At 40.0% G+C, this 17,599-nt stretch overlaps 2 protein-coding genes across 3 annotated transcripts in view; both read left to right on the top strand.

The window, feature by feature from the left end:
- The first annotated feature begins 1 nt into the window (after position 1).
- Positions 2 to 15,107, top strand: LOC128007837 (rabankyrin-5). The gene is made up of 25 exons (XM_052592836.1): positions 2 to 363; positions 2,240 to 2,444; positions 3,295 to 3,413; positions 3,591 to 3,726; positions 4,860 to 4,983; positions 5,562 to 5,711; positions 7,253 to 7,418; positions 7,628 to 7,832; positions 7,930 to 7,998; positions 8,163 to 8,362; positions 8,462 to 8,559; positions 9,123 to 9,333; positions 9,431 to 9,529; positions 9,619 to 9,772; positions 10,000 to 10,168; positions 10,316 to 10,434; positions 11,305 to 11,461; positions 11,619 to 11,819; positions 11,927 to 12,103; positions 12,197 to 12,344; positions 12,490 to 12,580; positions 12,684 to 12,808; positions 12,918 to 13,064; positions 13,159 to 13,249; positions 13,422 to 15,107. The coding sequence occupies exons 1-25, from the start codon at positions 354 to 356 to the stop codon at positions 13,552 to 13,554; spliced, it is 3,504 nt and encodes a 1,167-aa protein (XP_052448796.1). The 5' UTR covers positions 2 to 353; the 3' UTR covers positions 13,555 to 15,107.
- Positions 15,108 to 16,660: 1,553 nt separating this feature from the next.
- Positions 16,661 to 17,599, top strand: part of LOC128007810 (zinc finger ZZ-type and EF-hand domain-containing protein 1) — a 44,485-nt gene continuing 43,546 nt past the window's right edge. For both annotated transcript variants that reach the window (XM_052592835.1, XM_052592834.1), the window contains exon 1: positions 16,661 to 17,256. In XM_052592835.1, the coding sequence (XP_052448795.1) occupies positions 16,819 to 17,256 (438 nt within the window). In that variant the 5' untranslated portion in view covers positions 16,661 to 16,818. The remainder of the gene's footprint in view (positions 17,257 to 17,599) is intronic.

The raw sequence follows: 17,599 nt of genomic DNA, 5'->3' as shown, positions 1-17,599 counted from the left end.
CATTAACATTGGCTGAAAGGTTGTATTGTGTTTTTTTTATTTATTTATTTTTTTTAGAAATGGTTTGATGTAAGCCAAAAGAGGGCATTAATCTAAATGTAGTTCCTATCCATAATTTATCTGACTGGTCAAAATGAAACTTAAATGAGAGCGCATATTAAAGACACCATATACAATTGGTTTACTTGACAAACAGACATTACTTAATCTGTCATTTGTAATGCACTTTATAAACGTAATGTAGCTTTGGCTCGTTGTTTGCTTCGACACAGACACGCGCACGCGCTCCTCCCAAATCAAAACCTTCCTCCCGCGGTCTCTCGCGGTATTAGGCGACCAGCTACGGATCCAACATGGCGGAAGGTATGAGAATGGTTTCTTTCTTATTTTTTTACGCCCTTGCTGTTTAACACATACAGCGGTTGTATCTCTACACTATGTGCTGGCCTATTAATGCATTTAATTGGTATCACCACAGCCAATTGGTAATACAAATCGCGTAAGCCTGAAATGAACCACATTATTGCTTAGATATTTTTCCAGCTAACTGGTTGCAAGTCAGGTGGTGGGCTGGGCGGTGGTAGTGATAATTTGCCGGGTGATTTGATGTCTTACGTAAAGAAATATCCAATAAATGCCTTTTCTAAAATATGTCTTCAGTTGCATTTAGCACAGAACATGGTGTTGTAATTTTGCTTTCAAGTCATTTCTGATCAGAATTTCCCCTTTCATTCTTTTATCCTGATCTTCGTAATCTTTAATGAGAAATTCACCTGCACATGCAAACTGGCTATTAAATATGTAAATGTATTGCACGTGATGTATTTGAGTATATAACATGACATGGATATAACAGTCAAATAAATGTATAGGCTAGTTCTGTCATGTTGTCTATATGGATAATTTGCACACATCTTGCTTGCATACAGAGACATCGCAACTGGCGGTTGCAACCGTTACTTTTATCAGCTCATGTGTGACATCTCACGTCTTTATCTTTCCTCAACATGCTGTTAAATAAAAATGCATTTAAATGACGACATTTTCAAACAGCTTAAAAACGCTTTCACGATTTTTTTTTCCACTTCTTTTTACCAAACGAGGATGCTAATAACAGGCTAGACCAACTGTATTGTGTTAGCAACCAGAGTGACAAGTGTTTGTTGAAGCGATGATACATTTTATAAGGGTGTATCCATTTCTAAATCTAAATTACTAGAACAATTTATTATATGATAATTGCACAATATCCAGAAAGTCGAGAATGATTTATTCTTCGTCTGAATTCATTGTGTAATTCAGTAGGTCTTGTAAATGCTTGTAGGTATTGCAAGCAGCTTATTGCCTCACAAGGTTTCCTGTCATCTGATTGGCTGATGAGCTTTTTAAATACTTTATTGGACCTATTTGGACAGCTCGGAGTTGTTGATTTGCTTAGGACACTGGATTCTTGAATCTAGGCTAAAGGCAAATGGCTCACATATTAAACTGAAAACATGCTAATCCTTCGCTTACACCACACAGTCTTAATGACTAGGTAGACTTTTCTTTTCACAAAAATTACAGCTTCTGTATAGTATATTACTCCCAGGTGCTGCATTCTGTTTTTAGGAACATTCAAAGATTTTCCTAGATGTCAAATGACACATTATTAGGCCAGCTTTCTCAGTACCTGAGCTAATGTGGTGCCATGGCAAAGTGTAGCCTCAGCATTCTGGAGAGACTGAAATAAATTCAAGGAAAGAGGAAGGAAGCGGCCCGTGTTGGAATGTAGGTTAAGCTGTGACATCCCCTAGTTACAGATCCAAGGCCATTCCCACATTGAGGATGGCGAGTGTAAAGTTGTTATTGTGTGTTTTGAGTGGAGTGAGATGGATTCTGATGGTGTATTTGAACTCTGGTGTTTGTTGTTCATGAATTAGACCATGTTGAATCAGCTTTTACTTGTCAGAATGCAGAAAGACAGTTCTGCTCCCATATAATCGGTGGTCCACTTCTCTTCCCCTGAGCGTGGTTAGGAAGTCTGTCTGTGTCAGCAGTTTTCATGTGAAATCTGTGTTTTGTCCCTCTCTCTTTCTTCTTCATGGCATTTCCACTTCCCTTTTCTATTACCAATCACATGTCTTTTCACTTCTTGGTTTATTCATCCATTTTTCCTTATTCTCTCCTTGTACCCCATCTGCTTATTCCTTGTGTTCCACTCCTTCTCATCTCTTCATCGTTTCCAACATGCCCGCAGAGGAGGTGCAGAAATTGCAGAAGCACCTTGCTCTGCTGAGGCAGGAGTATGTGAAGATGCAGCAGAAGCTGGTGGAGACAGAGAGGCGCTGCTCCGTGTTGGCTGCCCAGGCCTCTCTCCCCGGTTCCACCTCCCAGGCCAGTGACTCCTTCATCAGCCGCCTGCTGGCCATCGTGGCTGACCTTTATCAGCAGGAGCTGTACAGGTGAGCACTGGACATGAAGCGACACGTACTGTTAGATGAGGTCATAATAAAGCACAGAGGCAAAACAGAAATATCATATAGATGCACAAGTTAAATGTGTTTTTGTCAATTTCTTTTCCATTTATTTCCACTGCATGTGAAAAAATATATGTTGCGATACTGTAAGCAAGCACTGTAAGCAATATATTGGGATATTTCTTATTTTAGTAATAGTATATATTATAAGGAAAGCTCAGTTGTCATTAAGAATGCACCACCATATGCAAACCTTAGCAATAATTTTTTTTTTTAATTTTTGTGCAGTATGAGTAAAGGGGGATAAATTAATGCGCTTACAGGATCCTTTAGTTAAATGTATAAAATGTATTTTTATTAAAAAGACCACATATATATATAAAATATTATTTTGTCTTTGTTTTTGTGAAATATGACCTAGAAAGTTTTATTCAAATCTTCAGTTTTTATAAGATTCACACAGTTATTGAAATATTTAAGTTTGTCCGTGACTTTGTCTTGATTTGAATATTTGCTACCACTAAGGTAGTAAAGGTTTGGTTTGCAGTTTAATTTTGCTTCTAAGTGCTTTAAAGCTGGCTGAAAAGGGGTTTAATATGTCTCCTTGGTTTGTAAATTTAGGAAACTGTATTACAGTTGTATTTCTTCGTATTGCACCATGTTCTTATGAGGTTACAAAATGATCCATCTGAGATTTGAGCCCAGTCTGTTGTCTCAGATCTGACCTCTGAGACCGTTACATAATACATACTATGATATGGTAGATGATTTCTGCATATTTCACAGGAATGCTGTGTAAAGTCATTATGACAAGATTTTTTTTTTGTTCTCCTAGTGATCTGAAGGTGAAGATTGGAGAGCAGAGGCTCAGTGCTCATAAATTTGTGCTGGCTGCTCGGAGTGAAATCTGGAGCTTGGCCAACCTGTCCTCCACCACAGAACTGGACCTCTCAGGTAACAATGGTTTCTGTGTTTCCTCCAACCTGCACTTGCAATGGAGGATGTCAAGATTTTGTTTGTTTGGCTGGTTTCTTTCCTTATTGTTCTAATGCAGTATGCAACCGCGTCAGATCCCTCAAAACTGAACCTGTTGTTTGATTCTCTCCTGTGCTTCCCCATGTGACTTCCTAGATGCCAAGCCAGAGGTTGCCATGGCAATGCTGCGCTGGGCGTACACGGACGATCTGGAGTTGAGTGGAGACGATGGCTTCCTCATCAACCTGATGAAGCTGGCCAACCGCTTCCAGCTCCATCTTCTGCGAGAAAGGTGGGAATGGTGTCTTTAGAATAACAGATACAATTGACTGGATAGATCTCATTGTGATTCACTAGCTAAAATTTCAACATGTAACTGCTGTTATCAATCACTCAACATTTAAGAGTATCAACTACAGGTATATAGAGCACCCCTCAGCATGGATTGATGTGAAGCACAAAGGCTTTTGGTGATGAATCACCAAATTAATTACACTTGATTAATGAAGCGTTTGCATATGCAACCAGCCATAATTTTTTAGTCACTCTGGTCCATCACTGAGTCATACTCATCAAATTAAATAGAGGTCACCCTGAAAGCTTGTGCTCTTTTTACCTGGCATTAACCTGAAAGAGACTTCTAGATAAACTGGAGAGTTCAGGTGATGCCCCCATCATCAAAGTGCCCATGAATCAAGTACGTAATCCTCTCCCATCAATAGGTTTGCTTTAAGTCACTTTGGATTAAAGCAGTTGCTAAATGGCAGGCAAACAGCCTATATGTTTTGTGCTTTCATGCTTTTATTCTTTGCTACTGGGACTATAGAATAACTTTCTTTGATCAATTTTAGTAACGTTATGCATGTTTTTACAGTCACTTTTGATCAATTTAATGTGCTGTGTAAATATCAATTTCTTTAATGAAATCATACTGATCCCAAACTTTTCAATGTTATATATATATATATATATATATATATAATGTGAAAACCAGAAAATGGAAGGAGGACTTAGTATATTAACCTACTGTATTTTTCGGACTATAAGTCGCACCTGAGTATAAGTTGCATCAGTCCAAAAATACGTCATGATGAGGAAAAAAACATATATAAGTCGCACTGTACTATAAGTCGCATTTATTTAGAAACAAGCACCAAGAGAAACATTACCGTCTACCGCCGCAAGATTACCGTCTACCGACGCGAGAGAGCGCCCTCTCGCGGCGGTAGACGGTAGTGTTTTCTATTGGTTAATTTCTCTCGGTTCATGTCAAATTAATTTTGATAAATAAGTCGGACCTGACTATAAGTCGCAGGACCAGCTAAACTATGAAAAAAGTGCGACTTATAGTCCGGAAAATACGGTATATAAAATGGAATTGTTAGTGTTAAAGAATAAGCAGCATAAATTGTTTTTCAAATGCAGATGTGAGAAAGGAGTGATGTCATCAGTGAACGTGAGGAACTGTATCAGATTCTACCAGACCGCTGAAGAGCTGGACGCCACAACACTGATGAACTATTGTGGAGAAATCATTGCCAGTCACTGGGTGAGTCATCATCCACGTCCTCCACAGACTCATCAGATGTGGAATTCTCTCTATAGATACACATAGCTGTTCATTTCATAATACACTAAAGTACTAGGCATCGTTTTATCAGCATTAATAAAATAAACATTGATTAATAACCTGACAGATTCACTATGGAAAATAGCCTTCCTCCATTTCATTCTTTCCATTCAAAAGTCTTCTTGTTGTCCTTGATGTTTGGAGTCTCCCTTATGACTCCTTGTAAATCCACACAAGGCGTAAAGATTGATTCTGAAGGTTATGTTTATGACCGGGATGATAAATGAAACCTCTCCTCAGAGTGAACACATCGATATGGGTTTAACAGACCTTCATCAAGAACTAGACGTAGAATTTGAACATTTGATTTTGTTCAATTGAAATATTGAATTTGAGATTTGAATAATTAAGTCGTCACCTGCTGTTTTAAAGGAGGAAATCGTTATGCAAGGCATTTCTATTTTATCATTTTTGAGTCTGTATCCATGTAAAATGGAGTTTTCCTGATGAATAAATGCTTAAATGTTTAATATGTACTTCTTTACCCTCTGAAACAGGACGATCTTCGGAAAGAGGACTTCAGTACTATGGATGCTCAGCTGCTCTATAAGATGATCAAATCCAAGACCGAGTACCCCCTTCACAAAGCAATTAAAGTAGAACGAGAAGATGTGGTCTTCCTTTATCTGATAGAGATGGACGCCCAGGTAAAAAGCCAGCACTAAATCAAAGACGTGTTACTGCTATATATACAGTGATTGAAAACCAATCATATCAGGTCATGTTTTTGGTTTGTTTAATGTTTTCATCAGCCTGGATAACAAGTGGTCACCAAACATGATATTTAAATAATTTAGTATAAAATAATTAGAAATATTACTAATTATATTTTGAATTACACGCATAAGACCAACAATGTGTGAAACTATTATGTAAAATGTATCTATTATTTATATTTTTACAACATACTCTGCTGGATTTAGTCACATTTCCTCCACTAATAAATGTATGATTCTCTACTATTAAGCTTGCATGGCAAATTGATTAGGAAAAAGTCTTGCCAGACTTTATTTTAACGTCCAATTCTCACGATTAACTATGACTTTTGCCTCAATAAACCCCTAATTTGCTGCTACTTATTAATAGTTAATAAGATAGTTGTTTAAGTGTTAGTTCACCCAAAAATACAAATCAGGCTGCGTTTTACTCATCCCTGAGGCATCCTAGGTGTGTATGACTTTCTTCTTTCAGACGGATCCATTCGGAGTTATATTAAAAATTGTCTTTGATCTTTCAAGCTCTTTTATTGCAGTCAGAGGGTGTTGCATTGATTCAGTCAAAAAGACGTGAAATAAAAAGTGTCTCACAGGGCTCTGTGGGTGAACAAAGGCCTCCTGTAGGGAATCGATGCAAATATCCACATTCAAAACTTAATAAACACTTGAATCTGTTGTAAATGGTACCAGCTGCAGGGGAATGATGTATGAGGTCAGCTTGGCGCATGCACAGCTCAAAAGTGACGCACGTGTTCCTAAATAAAAGTACAAATCAAGTATTTGAAAAAAAATACTATGTCAGAGGATTTCGATATAAGGCAAGAGGAGACTGGTTTTCCTTTGCTAAAGTAAGGAAATTTTGCTTCCTTTGCTCCTGTTAAACAAACGTTGGTTTTCACAAGACTCACCAGCGCATGTGCAACGCTGACCTCATACGTCATCCGCCTGGAGCTGCTTCTGTGTACAACTGTTGGCGCAAGCAAGATTAAAGTGATTATTACTTTTGAATATGGATATTCTTCTTACAAAAATGCCTGAAGTTGCCTTTGTTCACAACCCGGAGGTATGTAAGACACTTTGTTTTTAATTTTTTATGGAAGGGCACTTTTTATTTTAACTTCTTTTGGATTGAAGGAATGCAACACTCATTAACTGCAATGATATAGCTGGAACGATCAAAAACAATTTGAATATACCTCTGACTGGATTCTTCAGAGTAAGACATATACACCTAGGATGCCTCTGAGGAGAGTAAAACGCAGCCTGATTTTCTTTTTTGGGTGGACTAACCATTCAAGTTTAGGTATGGAGTAGCATTAAGGGATCTAAAATATGGTCATGCAGAATAAGGCATAAATATGTGCTTTGCAAGAATAAAACAGCCAATATGCTAGTAATATGCATGCTAGCTAACAATGATAATTAGTCCTTAAAATAAAGTGTTATCATATTCCTTTTATCTCATTCCCAAGTTACCTGGAAAGCTGAATGAGCTGGATAATAATGGAGACTTGGCGCTGGGTCTGGCTCTGTCCAAAAAGCTGGAGAGCATCGCCACCACACTGGTCAACAACAAAGCAGATGTAGACATGGTGGACCAGAGCGGCTGGAGTCTTCTACACAAGGCCATCCAGAGAGGTGAAGAGTGTTTGTATTTGGCCAGAGGGAAAAACTGAATGTGGCACATTTACCAAGAATTTGAAGTTGACATAAAGCCACCTACAGCTGCAAAAGAATGCTGCTGAAACTTTGAAATCCATCAAGAATCTTTTAAGAATTATTATGTTTCTTTTGTTGGTCTAAGTACTCTCTCTGTCTTGTGGGTTTCTCTCTCCTTGTCTTTTTAGGAGATGAGTTTGCCTCCACTTTTCTGATCCGTCACTCCGCACAGGTGAACGCTGCCACAGTGGGGGCAGTGGAGACGCCTCTGCACCTGGTCTGCTCTTTCAACCCTAAAAAACACAGTGGTGAAGTTATGGCTGGCATGGCCCACATCGCTGAGGCTTTGCTTAAAGCTGGTGCCAACCCAAACATGCAAAACAGCAAAGGACGGTGGGTAACAATTAATCAAGGGCTTCTTCTGCATAATTACTATGTTTATGGCGGTAAAACTTATTCATTGTATTCCATGACTCGGTTATTTTCATAGGACGCCACTACATGAGGCTGTGGTGTCAGGAAATGAGCCGGTCTTTAACCAGCTGCTGCAATGCAAACAGTAAGCTTAAACATGGATCTCATTTTCTAAACGAATGATCTGAAATTATTTTTGTAGTTAATAAAATGGTATACTACTTGTACTGTTTCAGCAGCATGGCTCTACCCCTTGTCCTTTTCTTGTTTCCCTTGTGTAACACTGCAAATCCTCCCCTTCATGCGTAGGTTGGACCTGGAGCTGAAAGACCATGAAGGCAGCACTGCACTGTGGCTGGCTCTGCAGTACATCACTGTGGCCTCTGACCCCTCCGTCAACCCTTTTGACGATGAAGCTCCTGTTGTGAACGGAACCTCATTTGATGAGAACAGTTTCGCAGCACGGCTCATACAGAGAGGGAGCAATCCTGATGCACCAGACGCTAACGGTACCACACGTCCTGCACCCTATAAAAAGTTGATCTGTGTTTTTTTTTTTTTAGTCATTACTACTTTCGTAGCTGTTAATCACAACATCTCTTCCTCAGGTAACTGCCTCATGCAGAGAGCAGCTATCACAGGAAGTGAAGCGGCTGCTATCTTCCTGGCCACACATGGAGCTAAAGTTAATCACACTAACAAATGGGTGAGTCTGTCACATGTTACAGAATAATAGTGTAGTCATCAAAACAATAAAAATATATATATATATTATACATTACTACATTACCTTTCAGAATTTTGAGCTCAGGAAGAATGTATTTTTCTTTTCTTTTTTTAAGAAATTATTTTAATTAAGACATTTTTTTATTTTCAGCAAGGATGCATTAAATTGTTCAAAAAGTGACAGTTAAGACACTCGTAATGTTACAAAAGATTTCAAATTCAAATAAATGCTCTTATTTTGAGCTTCAGATTGTGCAACTGTTTTCAACATTGATAATCACAAGAAATGTTTCTTGAGGCACCATGGATCATGTGACATTGAAGAATGGCGTTATGGCTGAAGTTAGGGAATAAATTACATTTTCTAATAGAAAAGTTATTTTCTATTGTAATAATATTCTGCAATATAACGGTTTTACTGTATTTATGGCAAATAAATGCAGCCATATATATATATATATATATATATATATATATATATATATATATATATATATATATATATATATATATATTATAAAATGATCAAATTTTCTTTTTTAGGGTGAGACCCCCCTCCATACTGCTTGCCGTTGTGGCTTGGCGGGGCTAACAGCAGAGTTGCTCCAGCAGGGGGCGAATCCTAACCTGCAGACTGACAGCCCCCTGCCTGATGGAGTCGAGAAAAGCCAAGGAGTCTCCTTGCAAAGTCCGCTCCACCTGGCAATCATTCACAACCACCCAGATGTGGTGTCTGTCATATTAGAGCAGAAAGGTGAGGGATGTGCGAGGATGTTTGATTTGAGAGCTTATCTATGCAGCCGTACCATCTCTTGTCACTCATAAGTTCATTTTTGCTCCATCTGCCATAGCCAATACACTACATGCCACCAACAATCTGCAGATCATCCCTGACTTCAGTTTGAAAGACTCGATGGATCAGACTGTTCTGGGTCTCGCACTCTGGACTGGTGGGTTCTGTTAAAAAACTCCTCCTGTGGGTTCACTGCTCACGCAGATCATTCAGTTTTTCACGTTACTTTCTTATTTACATCACTAGGTATGCACACTATCGCCGCACAGCTGCTGGGTTCTGGAGCAGCCATTAATGACACCATGTCTGATGGACAGACACTACTGCACATGGCCATAAAGAGACAGGACAGCAAGAGCGCCCTCTTCCTGCTGGAACACCAGGCTGACATCAACGTCAGGTACAACACCTACCAAAACGTTGGTTAGCATACATCCCCCAGACATGTTGAGCTGTGCTGTTAATGTCAGCAATGAGGGTTTGAGTCCTGCTTGCAGTGTGTCTCAATCCTATCCCCCCTCTGTTTCCCAAAAATAGCTATTGCGGAAAAAGTTGACACACATAATAGCTATAAAAGCTAATTTTTTTTAAACAAATCCTCAAACTACAAATCATGCTTTGTTTTAGGACCCAGGAGGGGCAGACGGCTTTACAGTTGGCCATCAGTAACCAGCTTCCTTTAGTAGTGGACGCCATCTGCACAAGAGGCGCAGACATGTCAGTGGTGGATGAGAAGGGTGATCCTCCGCTCTGGCTGGCTCTAGAAAATGGTTTGGAGGACATAGCTTCCACACTGGTGAGAACATTTTTCCATTTCCCGTTTTCTATCGTTTTAACTTCATTTAATATATTGTTGATCTTAAAACATTTATTTTCCATATTTTGGTTAAAAAATAATGCTTGTCTAATACGAGTTGATTTGACTTGATAATTTTTGGCTTAGGTCAGGCACGGGTGTGATGCAACCTGTTGGAGTTCAGGGCCTGGAGGTTGTCATCAAACTCTTCTCCACAGAGCCATCGATGAGAACAACGAGATCACTGCCTGCTTCCTTATACGCAGGTTTGCAAAACCTCTCCTTATTTTATCTTGCTTCTGAGCAGGATTTGCATTGTAAAACATGAGCATGACAGGTCATCAATTTGACATTTTCAATGCAAAACACTAACTGATTGGTGGTACTTCATTAGCTTCATTTCTAGAGCATGCTACAGGATTAAATTTTTGTAGGCCAAAATCCAGAAATAAGTTTGCATTTTAGCACTTCCGTTTCCATCACCCTGAAGTCAATTTTTGACATTTATTTTTGGTGAAATGCTAAAAATAAGTTCTGTGCTCAACACATATTTTCAGGTTTTATTCTACAACATAATACCCCCTTGTAAAGTGTCATAATAAAGGCCAAAAAAGTGGCTAAATGGGACTACATTTATTGCTGATTACCTTTAATATCATCTACTCACTTGTCTGCTTTCACGGCCTCGTTATGTTTATAATTGCAAATTATTCTAACCCAAACTTTCAGGGGGAAGTTGTTTTTAATAAAGACCGAAAGAGTTGACGGATGCTTAATGATTGTTGAAAGTGTGGTTTAGTTATATATCCTAGAGTTAGCGTTTAACTTCATTTAGACTTAAGAATCCATCCAATTTGTTCCTTTGTGAAGTCTCTGAACTTATTTTCTGCAATACTCCAAAAGTCAAAATGAAAATAGTCCTATAACAGGGATAATATCCTATAACTGAATTGTCAATAGTCATGTCTATAATCTGTTTAATTGCATTTTATGCCAGTTAAATTGATCAAATTAATTCCAAATAATCATTTACATATATAAATGAACGTAACTTAATAATAACTGGACAGACATTCCAAAAAGTGACTAAGTAAAAGTTTAATTTCCATGTCACTGATCTCAACATGTGTTTTCAGTGGCTGTGATGTGAACAGCCCGAGGAGGCCTGGTCCTAACGGTGAGGGAGATGAGGAGGCGAGAGACGGACAGAGCCCACTGCATCTGGCTGCGTCCTGGGGTCTGGAGGAGGTGGCGCAGTGCCTTTTGGAGTTCGGAGCCACTGTGAACGCACAGGTTCTTATAGATGCATACATTCACACTCTCTCTCTCTCTTCTCTCTTTTTCTGTAGATGACAAAACGCAATTTAACAGGGGCTTTATGCAGATATGTTCCATGCACACACAGGTTAAAATGCCCTGATAGCTGCAGTATCCATTTCTCTGTATGCAGGATTCAGAGGGTCGTGCTCCCATCCATGTCGCCATCAGCAACCAGCAAAACGTCATCATCCAGCTACTCATCTCCCACCCAGAAATCCGGTTGAATATTCGAGACCGACAAGGCATGACACCATTTGCCTGTGCCATGACCCATAAGAACAATAAGGCTGCTGAAGCCATCCTAAAGAGAGAGCCTGGCGCTGCTGAACAGGTGCATGGGCCATATTATATCCACAGACAAAGATTAAATTACTCCACATTGTTTCTATATATGTGATGTCACAAGCCACTGGATAAACGTTCTCTCTCTTTGTCTAGGTGGACAACAAAGGTCGCAACTTCCTGCATGTTGCCGTGCAGAACTCTGACATAGAGAGTGTGCTCTTTCTCATTAGTGTACAGGCCAACGTGAACTCCAGAGTGCAGGACAGTGCCAAACTTTCCCCTCTACACCTGGCCGTACAGGCGGGATCAGAGATCATTGTCAGAAATCTGGTAAAGCAAAGATAATTCTTTTTTTAGTTTTATTTCCAAGTCAAGAACTGCAACACACATTTATGTTTTCTCTGATGTATGTGTGGATTGCAGCTTTTGGCTGGTGCTAAAGTAAACGAGTTGACCAAGCATCGTCAGACGGCGCTGCATCTCGCTGCACAACAGGATCTTTCCACAATCTGCTCTGTCCTGATCGAGAATGGCGTTGATTTCACTGCAGTAGATGAGAATGGAAACAATGGTAGACTATTGTGCTACACTTGCAGTAAAAGGGCTCAGTAGTCAGTGTAAATCAGTAAAATATTTGCGCAAAATGTACATCTATTATAATATTCCTGTAGGAATAAATTCCATTTCTATAATTTCTTTGTATTTCCTTCTAATAGCACTTCATCTGGCCGTGATGCAGGGGCGTCTGAATAATGTGCGTGCTCTACTCACCGAGTCCAACATAGATGCAGAGGCCTATAATCTCAGGTTTGGCTCTGAATATCATACTCCACAAATGTATAAAAAATGAGCACTATTCATTGACGTTCACTCTAGCTTTAATAGTTTTGCCTTCTTTTCTTCTCTCTAGAGGTCAATCCCCCATGCATGTCCTTGGCCAGTATGGGAAAGAGAACGCAGCAGCCATTTTTGAGCTGTTTTTGGAATGCATGCCTGAGTATCCCCTGGATAAACCCGACAATGAAGGGAACACAGGTCGGTGAAGTACTACCAATTATATGCAATGTGCATTTTTCAATTGATCATTTTCCCTAATAATAGCAATTTTTTTTTTTAATGATAGTTGATGTTTTTCTCCTTGCAGTGCTTCTGTTGGCATACATAAAAGGAAACGCTAACCTGTGTCGTGCCATTGTGAGGGCTGGAGCTCGACTTGGTGTTACTAACAACCAGGGCATCAACATCTTCAACTATCAGGTTGCCACTAAGCAGCTTCTGTTCCGTCTACTAGGTAAGTGATGCAGGTTTAGTGTTTCCGAGACATTTATGATGCTGGTAGTAGTTATATATAACCAGTCTTGTGTATCACGTTTTAAACGGTTCAGATATGCTATCCAAAGAGCCCCCGTGGTGTGATGGTTCAAACTGCTTTGAATGTATGACCAAATTTGGAGTCACCACCAGGAAACATCACTGGTATGTAGGCAATGTTGTTTCAGTCCTTTTACCATTATAAAGACCTTTTGTGATTCACCTTTCATTGTGAATACACCATTCTTTCTCTCCATTGATGAGGTTTACTTTTTGTCATCCTCCCTTGTCCTGTAACCTAATAACTCATTCTTTTGTCTTTTTCTTTCTCTCTTAGCCGCCATTGTGGGCGTCTGCTCTGCCATAAGTGCTCTATAAAGGAGATCCCCATCATCAAATTTGACCTGAACAAACCTGTGCGTGTATGTGATGTCTGCTTTGATGTGTTGACATTGGGTGGTGTGTCCTAACACACTGGAGGAGCATGCAGGACGGGCACCAGTCGAGCGGACTTTGAACCTACGGGCTGGGCCTGGGAGGAAGAAGAAATGGAGGAAGACACGAAGAGAGGAGGAGCCCTTGAACAAAACCATTCCATTCTTCTCAAAGAAAAAATGCAACCATAACAATATGCGTTTGTTCTAGCAGTATGTTTTAGAACCAAACTCTTACGTGTCGAGGATCCAGATTAAAACTTGTGGAATGCAGATCCAAATGAAAATTGTAGTTCTGAAATCAGCTTTTGGCAAGAACCCAAGTGTGATATGAGAAGGGCAACTGTTATTTACTACTGAAAAAGAACCATAGGGGTTTTTGACAGGGCTAAATGTGCTATATGGACACTGTATGATTATTATTAGTTCTTCATTTTTAACAAGTATGACAAGTCTAGTGCATGACTGAACATGCGATAATGCCACCAGTAGGCCTACTCGAATTGACTCTCTCTTTTTACAGATAACTCTAACCCAGTTTGAGGTAGATAAAGCATTTTGTGAACATTTCAAGGAAGTTTGTTTGGTGTGAAATGCTGCTGGATGTGAAGGGATCTCTGAAAGGTAGCCATGTTGAAGTAGTGCGAAGCCTTAATCATACTGTGCAGGGTCTTTCGGTTGTTGTATTGAGGTTTTGAACACGTCTTAACCTCTGTGGAAGGACATTTCTCTTTCTCTGGAGGTCAAATCAAAAGAAAGAGATGGAGAAATATACCTTGCTTGGTTAATGTGGTGTTATTAGTAATATTAGTAAACCTAATCATGTATTATTCTGCATACTCGGTGTACTTTTATTTTAACCGATCTATTAGTTTTGCATTCTACTAAAATCTGAGAAACGCTTCAGATGTGGAAGTGTTCTGATGTGGATTTCAAATCGTTTCCTGTGATTCTATTAAGCTAGACAGGTGCAGAAATACAAGTTCAGAATTCTGATATGCTTACTATGCATATGCATGACATCATTTGTAGCCCATCGTTAGTCATCGTTCCATCATAATCACACTTTATTAATTTCTGATCACCAAAGGATACATTCCAGTTAACATTTGCCCTGCAAGCTAGTGCTGGGGGAGCTGCTTGTTTGATTGTTGTTTTCGAAAGTCTTTTTGGTGGCATAACGCGTCGCATTATGTTGACCTATCATTTTTAAATGCTTTTTCATGTCCATGTTTAACAGGTGCACTTTATCAACGTTTTTTTACACTTCTGGTCATATTTCAAAGGAGATTTGTTTTTGATTTGTTTGTGTGGGGGTGGTGGCCAAGTCCAAGTCCACAGTCTGTTATTCGTATTGTTAAATTGTACAGATAAATGTATGATATTTTTGACCACTACAACTGTTTTGTACTTAATGCAGTTTGTGCTTTTTTTTTTGTCTATGTGGCAAACCTATGATTTGGCCTCTGTTTAATCTTTCTGTAAATTGTATGGTATCTGTATGCTCAGATATTTAGCCTGTCGCCGCCTCTAGTATCCTTTTCAAGAAAGGGAGGACAACTACGCATAAAGGACGATTGAAAAAAATATCTTTAAAATTGTCTTATTTAATTAACAATCTTGATTTTATGGCATAATGTAATATACTTGGGAGTGGCCAGACCAAGGGTAGAAAAGCATTCTGGGTACTCCAACTGGGCTGGGTAAAGCTACATCTCACTCTGAGCCTGGGCTTTTTCTTCAACCCCTCAGTCAGGAAAGCCTCAACATGTGTAGAACTGGCCAATCAGTTTCCCTGCAGCACATGGGCCATGGAGAGGAGATGGAGACCTTAAAGGCACAGTTTACCTTGAAATTAAAAATTTAATTTTCTCACCTGTTCATGACCATTTTTATTTATGGGTAAAATATTGTCAATTTTATGGATTTTTTAATAATAGGACTTAAAAGCATCAAGAAATTAATGAATGAACTGAAGTTCATTACAATTATTACACCATAGTAGAGTCAGTCTTACAAGCATTTTAAGTACTTTAACTCAATTATAAATCAGAAAATAAAATAGATTTTCTCTCAAGTCTGTTTATGAATGCAGAATTATGCAAGAACTAGTTAAAAGCTCAGTATGAAAATGGTCACCGAGCGTCATCTGGTACCCACCCACTGGAGTGTAGTCCCTCTGATGAAATGGCTTCCAGAGAGCCACAATATGCGAGTCAGAGAAATCTGAGACATCACTAGTTAAGACAGCCTCCGTGAAATCACCTGGAACAAACGCCCTTGATGCGTCTTTCCCTGCATAAACGTCACACAGATTTCAAGCAATCTCTATGCACTAGCCTCACTTCAAATATGGCCTGTAAATTACATATTGTACTAACCTGTAAAGAAATTATAACCGCCGTAAGACCCCCTTTGATGTCAAACACCTGTCTTAAGATAGCCAGGTACAATCCTTTACTGTTCTCTCCTCCGTTGTATGAAGAAAGCTCATCTTCGGTCAGCATGCGAACCGGTGTTGTGCCCACTGATATATATATATATATATATATATATATACTATACTGCAGAGTTTTGAACTTGCTCACAACAGACCCGGGACAGAAGACAATGCTGAATAAAGTCATAGTTTTTGCTATTTTGGGACCAACATGTATTTTCGATGCTTCAAAAAATTCTAACTGACCCTCTGATGTCACATGGACTACTTTGATGATGTTTTTCTTACCTTTCTGGACGTGGACAGTATACCGTTCACACAGTTTCAATGGAGGGACTGAGAGCTCTCGGACTAAAATATCCTAAACTCTGTTTCGAAGATAAATGGATTTCTCACAGGTTTGGAATAACACGAGGGTATGTTATTAATGACATAATTTTGATTATTGGGTGAACTAACCCTTTAAGAATTAGCTTTCCAGATGACCTACAAATTGATATCATGACTGTACATCAACTTCAAATACGAACACATATTTATTTATTTATTTCCTGTCCAACATTTTTTTTAAATACATTATGTTACAAAATTTTATAATCTGAAACCATGATCCGCGAGTACTGGAGGTGGACGCTAGGGGGGAGTGTTTACAGCGCAGCGGACGTCACTGAACTTGCACGGAAGGACCAAAGATTTGCTGACAAACATGACGTCAGCTGGGGGAGCAGTCAATGCGGTAGTGACAGCGGAGGAACGCGCTGACTGGAAAAGCACCCAGGACTAATCAACCCTGACATTAAAACTTAGCTTGAAACCTGGGTTGAAGGCAATCGGAAGATAGCCCGAAGCCGCAGAATACCATGGGAAACGCGGAGGGAGGCTGTGGCACTGGGAGCGGCGACGAGGAGGACGTAGAAACGGAGAGTCCCGTGTTCGCTGAGGGCAGCCCGGCCTCTGCGGCCACAGGCAACAGGGCCGCCGCCGCCGCCGCCGGAGGTGGAGGAGCAGAGGCAGGCTCCGGTCCCGGGAGAAACGGAAGAAGCTCGGCGAACCCGCCGGCCCCGAGCTATGGACTCCCCACTCCTGCAGCTCTGCTGGAGCAGGTGAAGTTGCGAGAGGCAGCGGCCCGTATGAGCGACTCATGGGTCGCCATTTCGGAGTCGGTACTGGCGCGCAACGAGAGCGCTCTGGTGCGCTGGCTGGAGGAGCGTCAGAGCCGCGGAGAAGAGTCCGTCACACTGGAGCAGTTCTGTGAGACGCTGGAGAGCAGAGACGCGCCCAGAGATGAGTGCGAGGAGGTGAAAATGTCCCTCAGATAAACAATGACCTACTGTAGGGGTTCACGCCAAGTCACGGCTGGTCACTGAGAGTTTGTAGGTTCAAGACCAAAGAAGGGTGATGATAGATATAGTGCATTTAATCGAAACTCCCGTCACCTACATTATTAATTCGTAAATAAGTGTTATTTAGCTGTGGCAAGCAGCTCAAAGTTGTGGAATTAACCACATAGATTGCTCTCTACTCTGAGTTGTTATATTGTGCAATCACTCACAGATTTGATAAAGGCTGTTATTTGGCTGTCCCCACCTAGTTCACATCCAATCTTGACAGCATTACAGCTCCTCATAGGGCTGTCTTATT

Source organism: Carassius gibelio, chromosome A5, assembly GCF_023724105.1.
Source record: "Carassius gibelio isolate Cgi1373 ecotype wild population from Czech Republic chromosome A5, carGib1.2-hapl.c, whole genome shotgun sequence".
NCBI classification, from domain to species: domain Eukaryota; kingdom Metazoa; phylum Chordata; class Actinopteri; order Cypriniformes; family Cyprinidae; genus Carassius; species Carassius gibelio.
The sequence above is the reverse complement of the archived record's forward strand: the minus strand, read 5'-3'. Positions and strand labels throughout refer to the sequence as shown.